The sequence below is a fragment of the Grammomys surdaster genome, unplaced genomic scaffold, assembly GCF_004785775.1.
Source record: "Grammomys surdaster isolate TR1022 unplaced genomic scaffold, NIH_TR_1.0 144, whole genome shotgun sequence".
Taxonomy (NCBI): Eukaryota; Metazoa; Chordata; class Mammalia; order Rodentia; family Muridae; genus Grammomys; species Grammomys surdaster.
In genome coordinates this window covers 7385453-7403913 of record NW_021604602.1, presented here as the reverse complement: position 1 = coordinate 7403913, position 18461 = coordinate 7385453, and the positions used below count along the sequence as shown (strand labels likewise).

Below are 18461 nucleotides of genomic sequence, written 5' to 3'. Positions count from 1 at the left end.
CTAACTGCACAAGCAAACACCAGAGAAGATGCCAAGCTCAGCACACTGGGGTGGCTGGTTGGCTGGTTGGCTGGTTGGCTGGTTGGCTGGTTAGCTGGTTAGCTGGTTGGTTGGTTGGTTGGTTGGTTGGCTGGTTAGCTGGTTGGCTGGTTGGTTGGTTGGTTGGTTGGCTGGTTGGCTGGTTGGTTGGTTGGCTGAATGGTTGGCTGGTTAGTTGGTTGGTTGGTTAGTTGGTAGTTTGTTTGGTTGGTTTTTTTGAGACAGGGTTTCTCTGTGTAGGCCTGACTGTCCTGGAACTTGCTCTATAGACCAGTCTGGCCTCAACCTCAGAGAGCTCTGCCTGCTTCTGCCTCCTGAGTGCTGGGATTAGAGGTGTGAACCACCACTGGCCAGCCAGAGTGCTGAATGCTGACTAGCTTTACTGACAGGACCTCAGGTCTTCAGGGGAACATGTACGAATCCACTGTCCTCATCTCTGTCACAAACACTCAGAGTAGTGTGGTGCTGGGCTGCTGTATGCTGACTGGGCACGCACACTCAGAGCTGAGCCCTATGCTGACTGGGCACGCACACTCATGACTGAGCCGTGTGCTGACTGAGTACACACACTCATGACTGAGCCCTGTGCTGACTGGGCACACACACTCAGGACTGAGCTGTGTGCTGACTGGGCACGCACACTCATAACTGAGCCGTGTGCTGACTGGACACACACACGCTGGATGGAGGGGCGCTCACGGGCACGCACACTCAGGACTGAGAGGTGTTCACAGGAACGCACACGAAGGACGGAGGGGCACTCACAGACATGCACTCGCAGGATGGAGGGGCGCTCACGGGCACACACACTCAGGACAGAGCGGCACTCGCGTACGGTACCTGTGCCTCACTAAGGCCGAGCTCCAGCATCTCCAGGGACTTGCGGATCATGCTGGATTTCTCTTCCACCAGGTTGCTCTCATCGTCTCTCTTCAAGCACTTGAGCGTCTCCAGCAGACTCTGCAGGATGGAGTTGTGCTCGTTCTTCAGGGCTTCCAGCCCCTGGATCACCTGCTTGGTCTTAGAAATGATCTCATCCTGTGTTAGCTTCTCCAGCTTCTCTTCCTTTATGTACACCATTGTGGACATGTTGTCATACATTCTGCAAGAGAAAGAAAGGAGGTCAGACACAGCACTAAAATCTCTGTTGACGTCACATATTACAACAGCAAAGACTGACAACTTTAAATCACATTTGACAGAGCTGGAGAGACGGCTCAAAGGCTAAGAGCACTAGCTCTTAAAGAGAACCCGGATTCAGTTCTTGGCACCCACATGGCAGCTTACAATGATCTGTAACTCCAATTCCAGGGGATTCAATTCCCTCTTCCAAACTCTGCAGGCACTGTATAGACGTGGTACACAGACACACACACACACACAAATACACATAAAACAAAAGTAAGTATTTGTAAGAACGATTAGCCGGGCAGTGGTGGCGCACATCTTTAATCCCAGCACTCAGGAGCAGAAGCAGGTAGAAATGTGAGTTTGAGGTAGGCTTGGTCTAAAGTGAGATCCAGGATGGCCAAGGACCCTGTTTCAAAACTCCAAGAAAAACAAACAAACAAACAAAAACCAGCAGGGACTCCACCTCCCTCCACTGCAGGTACTGCTGGAAAACTTCAGATGAGAGATGCTGGACAGACAGGAGAGAAGCAGCAATGCACCCTGGGAATGGGTAAAAACAAGAGCAGTCTCAAAATAAAGATGGCTCCAGTTTCTGTATTGTCAACTTCTCTAGAAGAATGATTTGGGGCATAGCTAAGAAGACTACATTGCTTTTATAATCAATTGCCACAAATTTATTCATAGGTGCCAGGTGGTGGTAGCACACACCCTTAATCCCAGCAAACAGGATTCGGAGGCAGGTAGATCTCTGAGTTCAAGGCCAGCCTGGTCTACTCAGAGTTCCAGGATAGCCAGGGCCACACAAAGAGACCCAGTCTCAAAAAAGATCACACACACGCACACACCCCTCTTTCACTGCAGAACACAAGAAAGGACCAAAAAATAAATATATATATCAAGTCCAAGGTTTTTTTGTTTTGTTTTGTTTTAATGTATATGGAGTGCTCTAACTGCATGGATACCTGCATGCCAGCAGAGGATATCAGAACTCATTATAGATGATTGTGAGGCACCGTGTGGTTGCTGGGAATTGAACTCAGTGGAAGAGCAGACAGTGCTTTTAACCACTGAGCCATCTCACCAGCTCAAGGCCACTGTTGCAAACGTACACTGTGTGGCAAGACAGAAAGAGAGGATGCTGGCCATAAAATGACTGAGGCTCCCTGAGAGCAGGTGAGTGCTCTCCTGGCCTAGGTCCCAGTCCTGGTACACAGTGTATTTTACTGAAGGACTAAGTAAGACACTGCAGAGCAGATTTGTGGAGGATCCACCTGTAGATGTAAGCAGAGCACCAGGACTGGCAGGTGAGCTCACAAGCATATGGACGGTCCCTCACCCTCACCTGAGCCCAGGATTTAAAGTTCCCGTAACGAAGCATGAATGTCTGATCTTTCCCATACAAAATGAATCAGGCATTACACCGAAACTGACTCTCAAGCTAGGCACTGGAATACACCATTTGTAAGAGCCTGCCCTCAGGGACACAGAGGCCACAGGACAAGCTAAAAAACAGGCCCTGAGGCACTGCCCTGTCAGGGAGCACAGTGGGCTAAGGAGTAGCAGTCAATCCTATGGGGAGAACCAGTCTTATTAATAACACAGCAATTTCATAACAGAAAAACTTTGGGACAACAGAAGCTGAGCCTGAAGCCTGAAAAAGGCTGCTGGAGAACACAAAAGACCACTGAACAGTAAAGTCAAGCCAAGGCCCTGAGTTTCATCCCCCAGCATACAGACAAACAGACAGACAGACAGACAGGCACGCACGCACGCACGCACGCACGCACACACACTCGAGGGAGGGGGAGAGAAGAGATGAGACAGATAGCCAGAGGGAAGAGAGACTGAAGAGGGTGGGGGAAGCAAGAAGGAATTCCCAAGTATCCGAGCCACAGTGTTCCTGAGGAATGAGACAGGTGTGGGCATGAGACGGCTGAGTCTAGGGAGACAGGCACTAAGCTCGGCCTTCCTGAGACTCGGCAGTCAACACTCTCCCGTGTAGGGCTGTTAGGAGCATAGTCTCAGGGGCACCAGACACTGGCTCCTCAACAACTAGCCCAATCACCCAACCTGCTAAAAAGACTGAGACGCACTCCTGGTGAGCAACAGCCTGATTTTTGCAGACACGTTTCTCAAGACTGGACTCCCCACTTTTTGACTACCTTCCTTGCCAGATTACTCCAGCATTTTGTTAGATAGTCATTGTTTTTCCGGAAGCGAATTTTGCCTCCTTGTAAATTCTACCCAGAGTTCATTTCATTCTTCTAAATTATACAAGCAAGGCTCGAAGGCTAACACCTGCAACCCCAGCACACAGAGGCTGAGGCAAGAACGCTGCTATGAATCTGAGGCCTTCCTGAGCGACAGAATTTAACCACTCAAACAGTAAACAAACCCAAAATCACCCAGAACAGGAGGAGTGGGGTGGGGATATGGAAAGACGGCTGAGCAGTTAAAAGCACTGGTTCTTCACTCAGAGGACCTGAGTTCCATTCCAAGCACTATCATGGCAACTCACAAGTGTCTTTAACTCATCTCGGGGAATCTGACACCTTCTGGCCTCTCCAAGAACAGCACAAACACCACGCATATGCATGCATCTATGCACGCAAAAGCAGAGCATCCATACACATAAAAATGACAGTTACAAGAAAATGTAATTTTTTTTTTTTTTGGTTTTCGAGACAGGGTTTCTCTGTATAGTCCTGACTGTCCTGGAACTCACTCTGTAGACCAGGCTAGCCTCGAACTCTCTTACTCAGAAATCCATCTGCCTCTGCCTCCCAAGTGCTGGGATTAAAGGCGTGCGCCACCACCGCCCGGCAGAAAATGTAATTAAAACATTAAAAAAAAAAAAGTCATCCAGTGGGGTAGTGGTGATGTATGCTTTAGTCCCAGAACTTGGGAGGCAGAGGCAGGTGGATTTCTGAGTTATAGGCCAACCTGGGCTACAGAGTGAGTTCCAGGACAGCCAGAACTATACAGAGAAGCCCTGTCTCGAAAAAAAAAACAAAAAAAAAAAAACAAAAAAACAAACAAACAAAAAACAAAACAAAAACAAAAACCCCTAAGAACAAAACCCAAATCCCTGACAATGTGCTAGCGCCCGAATGACAGTGGAGCCTGACCAACTCCCCTTTGTTGCACTCAGCTGTCTCCATAGCACTAGTCACATCAGCCCTGCAGACACACCACCTCCCCATCACGGAAGGATGCCATCACAGCCCTGAAAAACCACACACAAACAAAGAGAGGCGGCCGGGGGACTGCAGAGACGCCTCAGCGGTTAAGAGCACTGGCTGCTCTTCCAAGAGGACCTGGGTTCAATTCCCAGCACCCATATGGCAGCTCACAACTCCGTAACTCTCCTGTTCCTGGTCCTGACACCCTCACGCAGACAGAAATACATGCAGGTAAAACACCAATGTATATAAAATCTAAAAATAATTAATTAACTAACTTGTTTTAAAAAGAAAGATAGAGAGCCAGATGGTGACACACATCTTTAATCCCAGCACTTGGGAGGCAGAGGCAGGTGGATCTCTAAGTTCAAGGCCAGCCTGGTCCACAGAGAGAGTTCCAGGACAGAAACCATGTCTCAGAAAAATAAAAACAAAACAGAACAAATCAATTCGGTATGTTCAGAAGTTCTATTCTTGGTCCATTGTTACATTAGTCTATTTTTTATTGTGGCAGAAAGATCCTTTCTGCATTTGAAGGTTTAAGAAAAGCCTTGAAGGTCTAGACTTCTAGCCATTAGACATTGATCCCCCAACCCTGCTGGCAAACAGAAAGCAGCATGAAATATGTGTTATTGTGACAGGTCTGTGTGCAGGGCAGTTATGTCGAGAAGAAGCCTTGGTGAGAGTGGCGGGGATTCAAGTCACATCACTGTCTCAGCTCTTCATGATGTAAGTGGAAACCAGGACAGTCAAGAAATGACCTGCCGGTTTATTTTCATAAAATACAAGTATGAAAATACCCCCAAAACTGTATAGCCTATGCCAGCCCCAACTCCATACATAGCTAATGAACTTGAACTTCTTTTGAAAAGGTTTACAAGTTCACATGCTCACACACACACAAACCACATACATGCAGGCCAGAGGACAACTTCTAGGAGTTGGTTCTCGCCTTCTACCATGGGTTGCAGGAATCAAACTCAGATTGTCAGGCAAGCATTTGCTGAACCATCTTGCCCAGCCTTGGCCTTGAATTAATGTTCATCTTACCTTCCGAGTGCTAAGATTACAAGTGTGTATCACCACACCCAGTTTATGGGGAGCTGGGATTGACCCCAGGGCTTCATACACGCTAGCCGAGTGTTCTGCCAACAGAACTACACTAACCCACTCCTTTTGAGAAAGCATCTCATTCTGTAGTCTAGACTGACTGAAACTCATGACAGTCATGGCAGTCCTCCTGCCTCAGCTTACAAACGTTGGGATCAAAGTGAGTCAGCAAACCTGGCCTCCTGTGTTTTAGGAACTTAATTCAAATATTGGACTTGTCATTAAAAATGGGGGGTTTTATGTAATGTGATTTATATCTCAACTGAAGAGAGAGAGAATGGTAGAAATTACCAGGTCTGAGTGAGTACACAGAGCAGAGGGTAGCTGGGAAATGACACATAAGCAGCCTGCAGTTCTAGGATACTGGGTAAATCCCAGCAAACACAGCAAAGATGAAGGTGCACGCTGGGGAAAGAGGGATAGACAGAGCATGGAGGCTCTTGTACAAGTCAGTAGACGCACACTGCATGGAAGATGCTCCCCAAAGCTCTGCATGTTCCCAGTGGACCCTCCAGAAACTAGGAGTACCCAGGAGAGGCTAAGATCACAGACAACCCATTGCACTATACACAGGACACATAGACAGTCACCCCGAACAGCACCAGGCACAAGTCAGAGGACAGTCTGAAGGCAGTAACTCATGCTATGTGTCTGGGGAAACAAATGACCAGTCTAGAACTAGATTACAGTATGCTGTGGGTTCAATGAGGTAAGTGTCAAAATTACAAAATTAAAAAAGACTTGGCAAGCCCATCTGATAATACACAACACAGCTGAAAACATATGCTCACATAAAAAGCTGCACACAAATGCTCCAAAAATAAAATGCTGGGCAGATTATATATATGTATATGTCTGTCTGTGCATATATATATATATATATATATATATATATATATATATGCACAACTCATAACAGCGGATGTGGAAACACCTCAAAGTCTCATCAATAAACAGGCAACAAAATGTGGCCCCCTCCTACAGAGAAATATTGCTCAGCTATACGAAAGGAACCTTGGTGGTACACTGAATGCAAGGCCAAAGGGGCCACACAGCAAGACTCCATCTCAAAACAACAACAAAAAAGTCAAAGGGGAAGTTGAAAACAGGCAAAGCATGCTGTCAGGAAATCTCCTGTGATGAGTTCAGTGAGGCAAGAGACAGGGAGAGCAGGGACCACAGAGGCCTCTGCGATTACACAATGGCGTCCAGGTTCATGCCTACTCCGACAGACGGAAAGGTCTCATGGAGGGTCTCAATCTTTCTTAAACCAACCATACAACAGTTGGGTAAATAAATGGAGCCTTGGCTACATGAGATCCTAGTTCACAAGATATCAATAAATAATTGTTTCCATGGTGATTGTTCTATCCAGATCCTGGCTCCTCATCCTTTTGTTGTTTGGCTTTTGAGACAGGGTTTCTCTGTGTGGCCCTGGGTGGCCTGGAGCTCACTCTGTAGACAGACTCAGGGGATCTACCTGCCTCTGGATTACTGGCCTGTGCTACCAATACTCATCTTTTTCCTTTTTTTAAGGAGTAGCCAGCCTAGGTTGGTGGCAAACTCGTGACCCTTCTGACCCCGCCCCTTCAGCACACTTCCTGGTGCTCACCACAACCAGGCTCCTGTCCTGTCTTAAGAATCACTATGGGGCTAGGAATGAAGCTCAGAGACAAAGCACACCTAAGGCCCTGAGCGCACTCCTCAGCATGACTCAGCTCTGGATACTACAGAGGCATTTCCAGAGCATCAGCAGACCCCTTCCTTGCAGGGCCTCTTAGCCATCACGGACAGCATCTCCTCTATCTAACCTCAGTCTGTTCCTAACTTATCCTTTCATCTTCTCTCCTAATGTGAACCCTAAGGATGAACTGAAGGAGCTCAGTACGTAGAACGCCTGCCCCCTTGCCAGGGTTCAACACCCAGCACTCCATAAAACTAGAAGAGGTGACTCAGGCCTGTAGCCATAGTACAGGGAGGTAAAGGCAGAAGTTCAAGGTCATTCTTGACTGCACAACAACTAAAAACCAACCTGGGTTACGTGAGACCTGGGTCACACTACACACACACACACACACACACACACACACACACACACACACACACCAGGAACCCATGATAGCAAAAAAAAAAAATCTATAAAGTTGAATGTGTATAAATAAAAGACCTATAATAGCAGCCATTATAACTGTGTTTGCCTGCAAACACCACAGATTGTTACAATAAGGTCATCTGCTTGCCTTTCTAGGATTTTTGTTATAGACATGGCTGTGTACACTTCTAGACCTAACAACATCCAGGAGGCAGGGACAGGTGGATCTCTGTGAGTTCAAGGCCAGCTTGGTATCTGACAGCTAGAACTACAGAGTTCCTGTGTCAAAAGCCAAAAAGGAAAAGAAAGAAAAGAAGAGAAAAGAAGAGAAGAGAAACAAAAGAAAAGAAAACAGCCAAGTGTGGTAACACACACCTTTAATCCTAGCAATGAGAGCAGAGGCAGGCAGATCTCTGTGAGTTCAAGACCAGCCTTGTCCACATAGTGAGTTCCAGGACAGGCAGGGAGGGCTACTTAGTGAGACCCTGTCTAAACAAACAAACAAACAAACAAATACACACACACACAGAACCCTCCGTCCCCAAGTGATTATCCAATATGCAGTGATCAGCAACCACACATACATACAGCAATATATGAAATAAGTGCCTTCTATTTATACATTTAGGAACACAACACACAATTTTTTTTTTAAGATTTTATTTATTTATTTTATATATATGATGAGTACACTGTAGCTATCTTCATATACACCAGAAGAGGGCATCGGATCCCATTACAGATGGTTGTGAGCCACCATGTGGTTGCTGGGATTTGAACTCAGGACCTCTGGAAGAGTAGTCAGTGCTCTTAACCTCTGAGCCATCTCTCCAGCCCCCACAACACACAATTTTAAGAAACAGAATTTCTAAAGAACAGAAGCCCTAAGATTGAGAGAGGCACGGGAGGCAGTGCACACTGGAAAGGTCCAAGGGAGGGGAGGGAAGGAAGAATATGGTGTAGTTATATTTCAATTTAAAAAAAAAAATGTATGTCCCAGCTGAGATGACTCAGCCTTTAATCCCAGTACTTGGGAGGCAGAGGCAGGTGGATCTCTGTGAGTTCAGGCCATTCTGGACAGGTCTACAGAGTGAGTTCCAGGACAGCCAGGGCTCCACAGAGAGATGCTGTCTCAACTGTAGGCAAACAGTGACAGCGCTCACATGAGGCTAAGGCGCTGACAAGCACGTGAGGGAAGCACTGAGGGACTATCCACAGCCTGCTCTGTCTCATTAACTCCCGTTCCTTGTCAGCATGACAGAGTGACCACAGCACCTACTTCACCAGGATCAGTCTAGTCACAGGAGAGATACATCCAGAGGCATCTAGACCTAAGAGTCCACATAGGCAGCGGAAGTCAGGAGAGACCCACGGCTTAAACTAAGCTAATGAGAGGCCAGCTTGGTGGCGCACACCTTCAATTCCAGCATTTAAGAGGTAGAGGCAGGAAGATCTCTGAGTTCCAGGCTAGCCTGGCCCACACAAGTTGAGCTGTAGGTTAGCCAGGGCCACATACTGATACCCTATCTTAAACAAAAGAGCCCAGAAGCATGGGAATATTTTAGAACCAAAGAAATCATTTCATTCATACATATACCATTCCCTCAAAAGGCTTATTCCACTGTTATTCATTGTCTAAATCTAAAAAACATGAACCACTTTTACCTCCAAATATTAGTAAAAACAAAACTACAAGTCAATTTTTGAACTTGTTGGAGGTTTTTATTTATTAGAGTGAAGTGCCAGAGATTGACCCCAGGACTTGTACATTACAGGTCAGAGCTCAACACTGAGCTACACACCCAGGCATGCTCAGTCCCTGAGACACAGCCTTGCTGTGATGTAATCTAGGCTAGCCCAGCACTCAGTCTTCTGCCTCAGCTTCTTCCCCGCCCCCCCCACGCCTTCCCTTCTCTCTCTTGCTCTAGCCCTACTCACTCCAGCCCCGCTCAATCCTGCCCAAAGGTTTAGCATCAGATCTCATTACTGATGGTTGTGAGCCACCATGTGGTTGGTGGGATTTGAACTCAGGACCTCTGAAAGAGCAGTCAGTGCTCTTAACCACTGAGCCATCTCACCAGACCCTGCCTCAGCTTCTTAAGGGCTGGAGGTATAGAGTACACCACCACACTGGACCACAGAGCATTCTGACCCACTAACTACTTCAGGTTTTTTGTTTGCTTGCTTGAGACAGGGTCTCCCTACATATAACCCTCTGGCTGTCCTCTGAACTCACTCTGAGGACCAGTCTGGCCACAAACTCACAAACTCACAAACTGCCTCTGCCTCGCTAGTGGTGGGATTAAAGGTGTGCACCATCACGCTTGGCCCTCGTGAGGAAGCAACAGCCCAGACTGACATCAGGATGCCCTGTCAGCAAGTAGACTGGCTCTTGTACCTCATACCAAGTACCTCAGCTCCTGATATGTGGTGCAAGGGGGCTGGGGGGAGCCCCAGCAAAACCCAGAAGAGTCAGCAGTAACTCCTAGAGGCCAAATTCACAAGACTTTCCAGTCCAGCTGGTCTCCAGAATCCTCTTCTCCCAGAGTCACGGAGCACTGTCCGTAGGGGCCCTTCGGTCTCCACAAGGCAGTCAGCCTGATGGCACAGCTGGCCCTGTCTGGAATGCTGATTCACTCTTCCATCGCCATCTCCAGCCTTAGCCTGTGTCTGAGCCCCAGGCTTGCATCTCTAACTAGCTCACTGGGCCTCCCACAAGCACCTGGAATTTATCACATCCGAAAGTAAACATCATCTTGCCCTCTCTCCATTCTCTGTAACAGGGTGGGTGTCACCAGCCAGTGAGTCACCAAAAACCAAAGACGCTCTTCTAAACGCCTTCCTTCAGCAAACACTTAGTAAGTGCTGACTGTGCACCAAGCACTGATCAGGAAGGCAGGGATGGCTCCCCCACCCTCGGGGAGATGAGGACTGTATGAGCAGATAGAGAGTAAACCGAGTAAGAGAAGGGAAGCCAGGGCTGCCGTAACGCAGCAGTAAAGAGCAACGCTGCATTACAGAGGACCTAGGTTCAGTTCCCACCTCAGGACCGTTTGTACCTTCAGTTCCAAGGGAGCCTTTTCTGGTTGCCTTGGGCACCAGGTATACAGAGTGCACATACATGCATGAAGACAAACACTAATACACAGAAACTTTTTAATAATAAACAAAGCGCAGCACTGTCTGTAGGTGGCACTACCGAGAAAGGTCAGCAGGATGGGGCAGAACCTCAGTCTTTAACTCAGCTCGGTGGCACCTGGCTGCACACTAGTCAGAGCAGCCAGGGAGACGGAGCAGGACAATACGGAGAGCATTAGTAGCTGACTCATGGTCCACTGGCATGGTGTGCACAGGCTGGAGTCCCCCAAACCCTCACCCTCCTGCCCCTCCCCAGACTACTGCATCATAGCTCCCACAGACCCATCAGCCGCTCTTCTGCACCTCCAGCCACAGTCCTAACTTAGCCTCCTGAGACTAAGGTGGGAACTTCCTAACTAGCTCACCCGAGCACAGCGCCACCCACACCCGCCCTTACCTTCCTTCTCTAAATGCCAAGCCGGCCGACCTGCACTTGCCTCTGAGTGTCCAAGAAGCGGCCCCCTCAGCACCCACGCTGGGTCTGAGCTCTTTTGGGAACCATCCAGGCCATGATCCCTAACAGTAGTGCTGTATGGTGGATTTTCACCACTCAACAATCCCTCGAGCCCACACTTCCAGTCTCAATCGGACATCTTCATTCTTTTTGTTTTTTACTTACTTTGAGGGAAACTCTATGTAGCACAAGCTGGCCTCCAAATCCTTCTGCCCCACCCTTCAGAACGCCTGTGCCACCATGCCCAGTCTTAAACATTTTTACTCTATGCTCTAAAACCTGACATTATCTTACTCAGCTTGGCAGTCATTTTCTTGTGGCATAATCTGATTTCTGGTCGTCACTCAACTAAGAACTAAGTCACTTCTGGCTTTTCTTTCTTCTTTTTTTTTTTTAAATTTATTTATTTATATGAGTACACTGTAGCTGCCTTCACACACACCAGAAGAGGGCATCAGATCCCGTTACAGATGGTTGTGAGCCACCATGTGGTTGCTGGGAATTGAACTCAGGACCTCTGGAAGAACAGTCAATGCTCTTAACCACTGAGCCATCTCTCCAGCCCCTCTTTTTCTTTTTTTTTCTTTTTTTTTTTCCGAGACAGGGTTTCTCTGTGTAGTCCTGGCCGTCCTGGAACTCATTCTGTAGACCAGGCTGGCCTCGAACTCAGAAATTCACCTCCCTCTGCCTCCCAAGTGCTGGGATTAAAGGCGTGCGCCACCACCGCCCAGCGAACAATTACTCTTAACAACTGAGCCATCTTTCTAGCCCCAAGAATAGATTAATCTTTTTCAATATAAACATTTAAGTTGTGGGTAATGTTTGGTTTGTTTGTTCTTTCACTGAGAAAACAGGATCTTTTGGATCTAGGCTACTACCCCAGCCCTGAGTGCCCTCTTCAGCCTGGAGACTTACTATGGAATAACTAAGATGTGTAGAACTCACCTCTTCAGTCTTTGCACCAGGAAAACTTCCTGTCCAGATTGCATGCAAGTCTACACTTTTCTTGTCTTGGATTTTTGTTTTGAGATTTTGCTATGTAGTTGTGGCTAGCCTTGTACTAAGGACCCCCTGCCTCAGCCTCCTGAGTGTTCGTTCAGGTTATAGGTATGCACTGTCACTCCCTGCTATACGGTGGCTACCCATCCTCTTACAATGCTGGCGCCACAGAGAGGTCACCACCAAGTCCCACCCCTCTTGGTTCCACAAGGGCATCAGGCTGGACTGTAGCATGCTGCTGCATTCTTTACTGATCTGGAAGGGGCCCACCCTCCCACATACCACACACTCTGAAATTTTAAATAGAATCACTGCATTCTTACAAATACTCAGGGCAAAGAACAGTAAGTCTAATTTCCTACAACAACTGAGGCTTGTAAACAGTCCGTGGAAGAAGACCCCTGTGACGTGCTTAGGAGGCTCAAGGTTGGTTTAGTTTCCCAATGAGGTTTCACTGTCCTATTACAATACATTCCTGGCTAATTCTGATCTAAGGCTTAGTCATACTGTATAAAGAGCCTTGGAATTTAAGTAATGCAAAGAATCAAAAACGCAGCCACCACACAGCAGTTTAAATGGTATATAAATTTCTTGTTCTCATGCTTCTTAAAGCATCATTTTTGCAAGTACACCAGATCACCACTTAATAACGTACCAGTAGCAGGTAGTGGCAATCCCAACACAACACACCCGGAAATGGCCTGGAAACTTCGTTAGAAAGCCATCCACTCAATCATACATTAATATTACTTTATTAACACCTTAATTTTTTTTTTTATGGGAAGGGGGCTCCACATGTAACAAGGAAAAGCACTCCAGGCTGTGCACGTTCAGGTCACCAGGGCGATTCCATCCACACCCGGCCACTGAAAGAAAGAGACTGGCTGGCCACCGGCCACGGACCACAGCATGACAGCACGCCACCCAGGGCGGTGCCGAGGAGAGGTGGGGGCTAGAAGGGCGAGGAGGCCTGAGACAAAGCCAGTCGGCTGACCCCCAACACACACACTGCCATCACCACCACCACTTCGGGACCTCATCGGAGAGAGGCTTTGGGTCTTTAAGCCCACAGCTGCCATTGAAAGGCCGCCCCCGCCCCAGGCCTGAGTCAGGGCGGGGCCCTGAACACAGATGGGACAGAAGCCTGAGGGACAGAGGAAAAGAGTGGAGGAGAAAAGAAGGGGCAGGGACCCCTAGAGTGCAGGCAGAGAGGACTGAGCCCCGGACCTAGAGGGTCACAGACAGAGAAGGGACAAGAACCTCAACTCAGAGAGGCACGGGCAGAGACAGGACAGAACCCGAACCAGAACTGGAAGGGGAAGGGACAACAGCGTCAGCCTGGATGTGCAGGCAGAGAGATGACGACAAAGACCCCAGACAGGAGGGGCGCAGGTAGTGACAGAGAAGGGACCCAAAGCAGGGGCGCAGGTAGACAGAGACAAGGACCGCAGACTGGAGGAGCGCAGAGAGGTGACAAGAGACCCGAGCTCAGAAAGGCGCAGGCGGGGAAGGGATAGAAACCCCAGCCTGGATGTTCACAGGCTGAGAGAGGACAAGGACCGCAGACTGCTGGCGCTCAGGCAGAGGTAACAAGAGACCGGAGCACGGAGGGGCGCGGGCGGAACGGAGAGGGAACCCCAGGGTGCAGACAGGGATGGGAAGGCCGGGGAGGGGTCTGGGTCCGGGCGGAGGAGCAAAATCTCAGCCTGGAAGGGCCGGGTGCAGATGCGGCGGTGGACGGAAAGGTCCAGAAGCCTCGGCCTGGAGGATGCAGACGGGAAGGGGTCGCGGCCGCGTCTGGAGCACTGCGCACCAGCCGCGCGGAGCCCGGGGCGGGGCGGGGACCGGGCCGCGCACTCACCGTCCGATCGGGAGCGCCGCGCTCGTCGCGCTGTCACAGGCCGAGTCCGCGCAGAGCCCAGCCGCCTCAGCAGCAAGCGGCGCCTCCGCAGCCGCCCCGCAGCATCCTCACCCTGACCCGCGCTCCGCAGCCTCGCGCCACCCTCCGCCGCCGAAAATGGCGTCGCCGGCGCCGCGCCCGCCCCACAATGCTTTGCGCCGTGACGTCACCCGCCCTCGCGCCGCCGGGCGGGGCTCAGGGGAAACTGAGGCTGGGGTCCGCCGGCAGGAGCTCTCCACAAGCCTCTAACCCGCTTGTGATCGCCTCAGACCCCGAGGCTTTACTCGTCTGGCCTCCCCTTCCCCTCCGTGGAGGAGGGGAAGAATGCCAGGCGGCCAGGGCCCAGCCTCTGCGGCTCGCTCCTGGCCGCAGCTCTCGACCTCCAGCCTGGCCCAAAGGGCAGGTTTGCCAGCTCAGGTTGCTCCTGGGCCTCGCACAGCCTCCTGGCACCCCAGCTGCAGGCCTGACTCAGCAGCCGGCCGGAGGGTACGCTGAGTCAGTGGCAAGGCCGAGCTTGCCTGCCACCGGCTTGGGAACCCTCCAGGTGCCTTTAGACGTTCCCAGAATGGCCCCGGTTGCATTACTAAGGGGCTTGCTAGTGCCCACAGCCTCCCCCACCTTGGGGACCGCTGCCCTCTTCTGATGGTATTACCCAGCACCTGCTGCCGCCGTCCTCCACCCTGCAGTGACACCTTCCAACATCAGGGAGGCAGGTGCTTTTGGTCTTAACGAGCAGATCCAGTTACTTTGACCTCCGTGGAAGAATCAAAGGCTGGCTAATAAAGGGGCAGCTCCCGTGGGGAGCGCAGCAGCTCGGGTTAGCTTAAGGAGAGGCTGTGGGTTCAGTCTGTACTGTTTTGAACAGTCTTTACAGGCTTCACTTGCCCCAGCACACAAACCGAATACTACTTGGATGTCGCCTTGTCACCGGCTCTTCCAGCCACTGCCATACATCTGAGCAAGGCATAGGATGAGTCCTGCCCAGGTGCTGTTGGAAAGAAAAGAGTAGGCTAAGCGGGAGCCCATTTCCTTCCCATGGGTCAATCGCTGCCCCTCAGAGCCCCGTGGACGTGCATACTTCTTCATCGAAGGGCTTTTTTGTTTCATCTGTCCCTGCCCCTCCTTTGTTCAACCTTTATCATCTCATGCTTTTGCCCCTTCGACGGATATCCACTAAGTTCCCAAGTTCCTCACCGGAAGACAGGGGCGTAAAGTGACAGATGATGTCTGCTGGCCAGCTCCCATACTAGTGAGGAAAAACAAGCTCAAACAGAACCTGACTTGTTGAAACAGTAAAACAAGCAGGTGGAGGAGGGGTACACGACCCAAACTCCAAGGATAGAAAAGTGTGCCGACACCCAAAATATAGGAAGGAACAGGCCCACGGAGCTAGCGTAGAACACTCCAGTAAAATCCTGAGATAGGCGCATCCCTGTTGTGTTGGAGAGAAGACGAAACTAATCAACCCTGCCACAGACATGCATCATCCTCAGCATGAGTTAAACTCCTTAGCTTGGTCTACAAAGGCCCACAGGACCTGCTTTTGCTAACCTCACATTATCCTGTCCCTAGCTGCCCTCACCTGTCTGTTAGTTTGCTCTGTCACACTCAGTTCAACGTCTCCCTGCCTAGAATGTTGCATGACTTCCTAATAGACATAAAAAGCATCTATCTTTTCAGAGGCTGGAGAGATGGCTAATGGTTAAGAATGCTTGCCGATCTTTCAGGGGACTGGAATTCTGTTTCCAGCAGCCGCATTGGGTGAATGCTGACACTAGCCTCCAACTCCACCTCCAGTGTATCTGTGGACCTCTTCTGGCCTCTGTGACACCTGCATAGGTGGGTACGCCCACACACATGCACATAAATGAATATGAATCTTTTTTTGTTTTGTTTTCTTTTTTTTTTTTTTTTTTTGGTTTTTCGAGACAGGGTTTCTCTGTGTAGCCCGGGCTGTCCTGGAACTCACTCTGTAGACCAGGCTGGCCTTGAACTCAGAAATCCGCCTGCCTCTGCCTCCCAAGTGCTGGGATTAAAGGCCACCACCGCCCGATGAATCTTTTTAAAATGTATAAATATCTGTTCACCCCCAAATAGAACATCAACAGATCAAAGAATTCCATCCTAGTCCAGCTTGATGAGCCAATGAGATTATGGTTATTTACAGAAGCAAAGATGGCATACAAGCAGCTATACCACCCAAAGGCCACCCAGCAGGGTTGACAGCTCATCAAAGTGGCATTCCTGGAGTCCCATCCTCAGATAACCTACCGCCTCAATACAGCACCTCTCAGGACCATGGACAGCTGGGAGGCAGGAAGGCGCTGTCTCTGGACTCTGGAGAGGGTCTGGTTTAACAGCTCCTTCCGTGAACCTAGCCAGCACTGTCTCATCTTGCTTCTTTCTTCAGCACTCCCACGGGGCCAAGGACTTCTGTATGTCCCCATAGTAATTTCTGCTCCATCACAGACATGGCCATGTTTCCCCCACAGGAAGTAGCTAGACCACAACAAATGTTCTTTGTCCTCATGTACTTCAAGACTCAGGCAGAGCCATTCCCGGAAAAAAGCCTTCTGTGACCATGCCATCCTGGCCAAGGTCTCCTCCAGACTTCCACCTGTCCCTTCCCTACTGTGCTTGTGGTCAGTGTACACAGTTGCTTGTCCCCTGACCTGATGGCATTCCAGCAGGAGTGTTCTGTGTCCTCAGTCCACACAGCCTGGCCTAACGCCTTCCACTGAGGCCAATGTCAGAGAGGAAGCTCAGGCTGACCCTTCTCTTTCTTTGCCTCACCCCCTCTGGAAGAAGAGACCTTCACTCAGGCCCTTTGAATCCTTGACTTCTGTCATAACTCTCAGGATTCCTGCCAGTTCTTAGAGCCATTAATGGCTGAGGCTGCTCCCCCAGGAGAGGGGCTGACCAACGCAAAAGGCGTGGATACTGCACTCGCTGCTCAAGTATTTAGCAGGACAGCTGCCTGGTGGCTGGGTGAAGCAAAGAAGGATCTACAGCCAGTCTCACCATCTCTGAGGGCAGCACCCGCCATGCTGAATACATTGTTTCTTTCTTCCTTTGTCTTTTTTTTTTTTTTTAACATTTTGAGGAGAGTAGGGACTTGTGTATCCCAAGTAGATCTCAAACTCACTATGAACTGAGGATGACCTTGAATTTGTGAACCTCTTCTTTCACCTCCCAAATAGTGGGATTAGAGGCATGCACCACCCTACCCAGTTTATACGGTGCTGGGGACTAAACCGTGGTTTGTGCATACTAGGCAAGCACTCTACAAAATGAGGGACTACATCTCCAGCCCTGTACTGTTTCCGTTGATCATTTGACCCTCACAGCCACTGAAGAGAGCACTATCGCCCCCCACTTTACAGATATGTAGCCCAGCTTCTGGAGGTTTTGAGATTTGTCTGTTATTTCTTGGAGGGACTTTATGTCTCTCAGTTTTAGAGATCACAACAGAACCTCTTCGTGCTTCTGCCTTGGAGACTGGTGGAGCCAGGAGTCATGTACCAGGTGAGCTCTGCCTTCACAGTGGGAAGGTCTCACTCAGCAGGAGACACTGGGCAAGCAAACATATTATCCGCCCACCTCAGTCAGCCTAGAGGAACAGGGCCCTGGAAACAAACATGGGGGTACTAGGGCAATGCCTTCACACCTGTTCCCAGAGATCCTTGTGGCCTCTGAGCATCCGTGGGACCACCTGAAGGGTTTGGGGGTTGTACCATCATGAGTCATCAAGGGACCCTAGTTCCACACAATGGGCCTATCATGGCTCTGGATGCAGCAGGCCTGTCCAGTAAGCCTGAGTGCGGGTCTTGTTCTATGCAGCAAGAGCAGCTAGCTAGCATGGTGGCCTGCCTGTCTGCGTCTCCACCCTTTTCCCTTCCCAATTGGAAATGTGTAATCCTCTGGCTTCATTATTTTCTTCCCCTTCAGCCTCTGGCCCTTCTGCCCTGCTCTCAAACCTGGACAGATCAGTAACCTGCCTAGAAATGTGAACCAAGGCTGAGGTTCAACGGGCAGGTTTGATTTCTGTCCTAGTTAGAGTTACTATTGCTATCCACCTCCTAAGTGCTGGGGAAAATCCTAGGTTTTGTGGTTGCTGTTGTTTTGTTTGATTTTGAGACAAAGTCTCCTTGGAGTTGCAGAGTTGGAGATAGCCTGTAACAAATGCCACAATGAAGCTGAAATTAGAAAGTAGTGAAATGCCTGGCAGTGGTGGCGCAGGTCTTTAATCCCAGCACTTGGAAGGCAGAGGCAGGTGGATTTCTGAGTTTGAGGCCAGCCTGGTCTACAGAGTGAGTTCCAGGACAGCCAGGGCTATACAGAGAAACCCTGTCTCGAAAAACCAGAAAGAAAGAAAGAAAGAAAGAAAGAAAGAAAGAAAGAAAGAAAGAAAGAAAG

At 49.6% G+C, this 18461-nt stretch overlaps 1 protein-coding gene across 1 annotated transcript in view; it reads right to left on the bottom strand.

Moving 5' to 3' along the window:
• The window catches only part of Klc1 (kinesin light chain 1), a 46134-nt gene extending 32041 nt beyond the window's left edge, over nt 1-14093 (bottom strand). Inside the window, exons 1-2 of the mRNA XM_028764439.1 lie at nt 14007-14093; nt 880-1141 (exon numbers count right to left, since the gene is read on the bottom strand). Coding sequence (XP_028620272.1) covers nt 880-1140 — 261 coding nt within the window. The 5' untranslated portion in view covers nt 1141; nt 14007-14093. The remainder of the gene's footprint in view (nt 1-879; nt 1142-14006) is intronic.
• Between the last annotated feature and the right edge of the window lie 4368 nt (nt 14094-18461).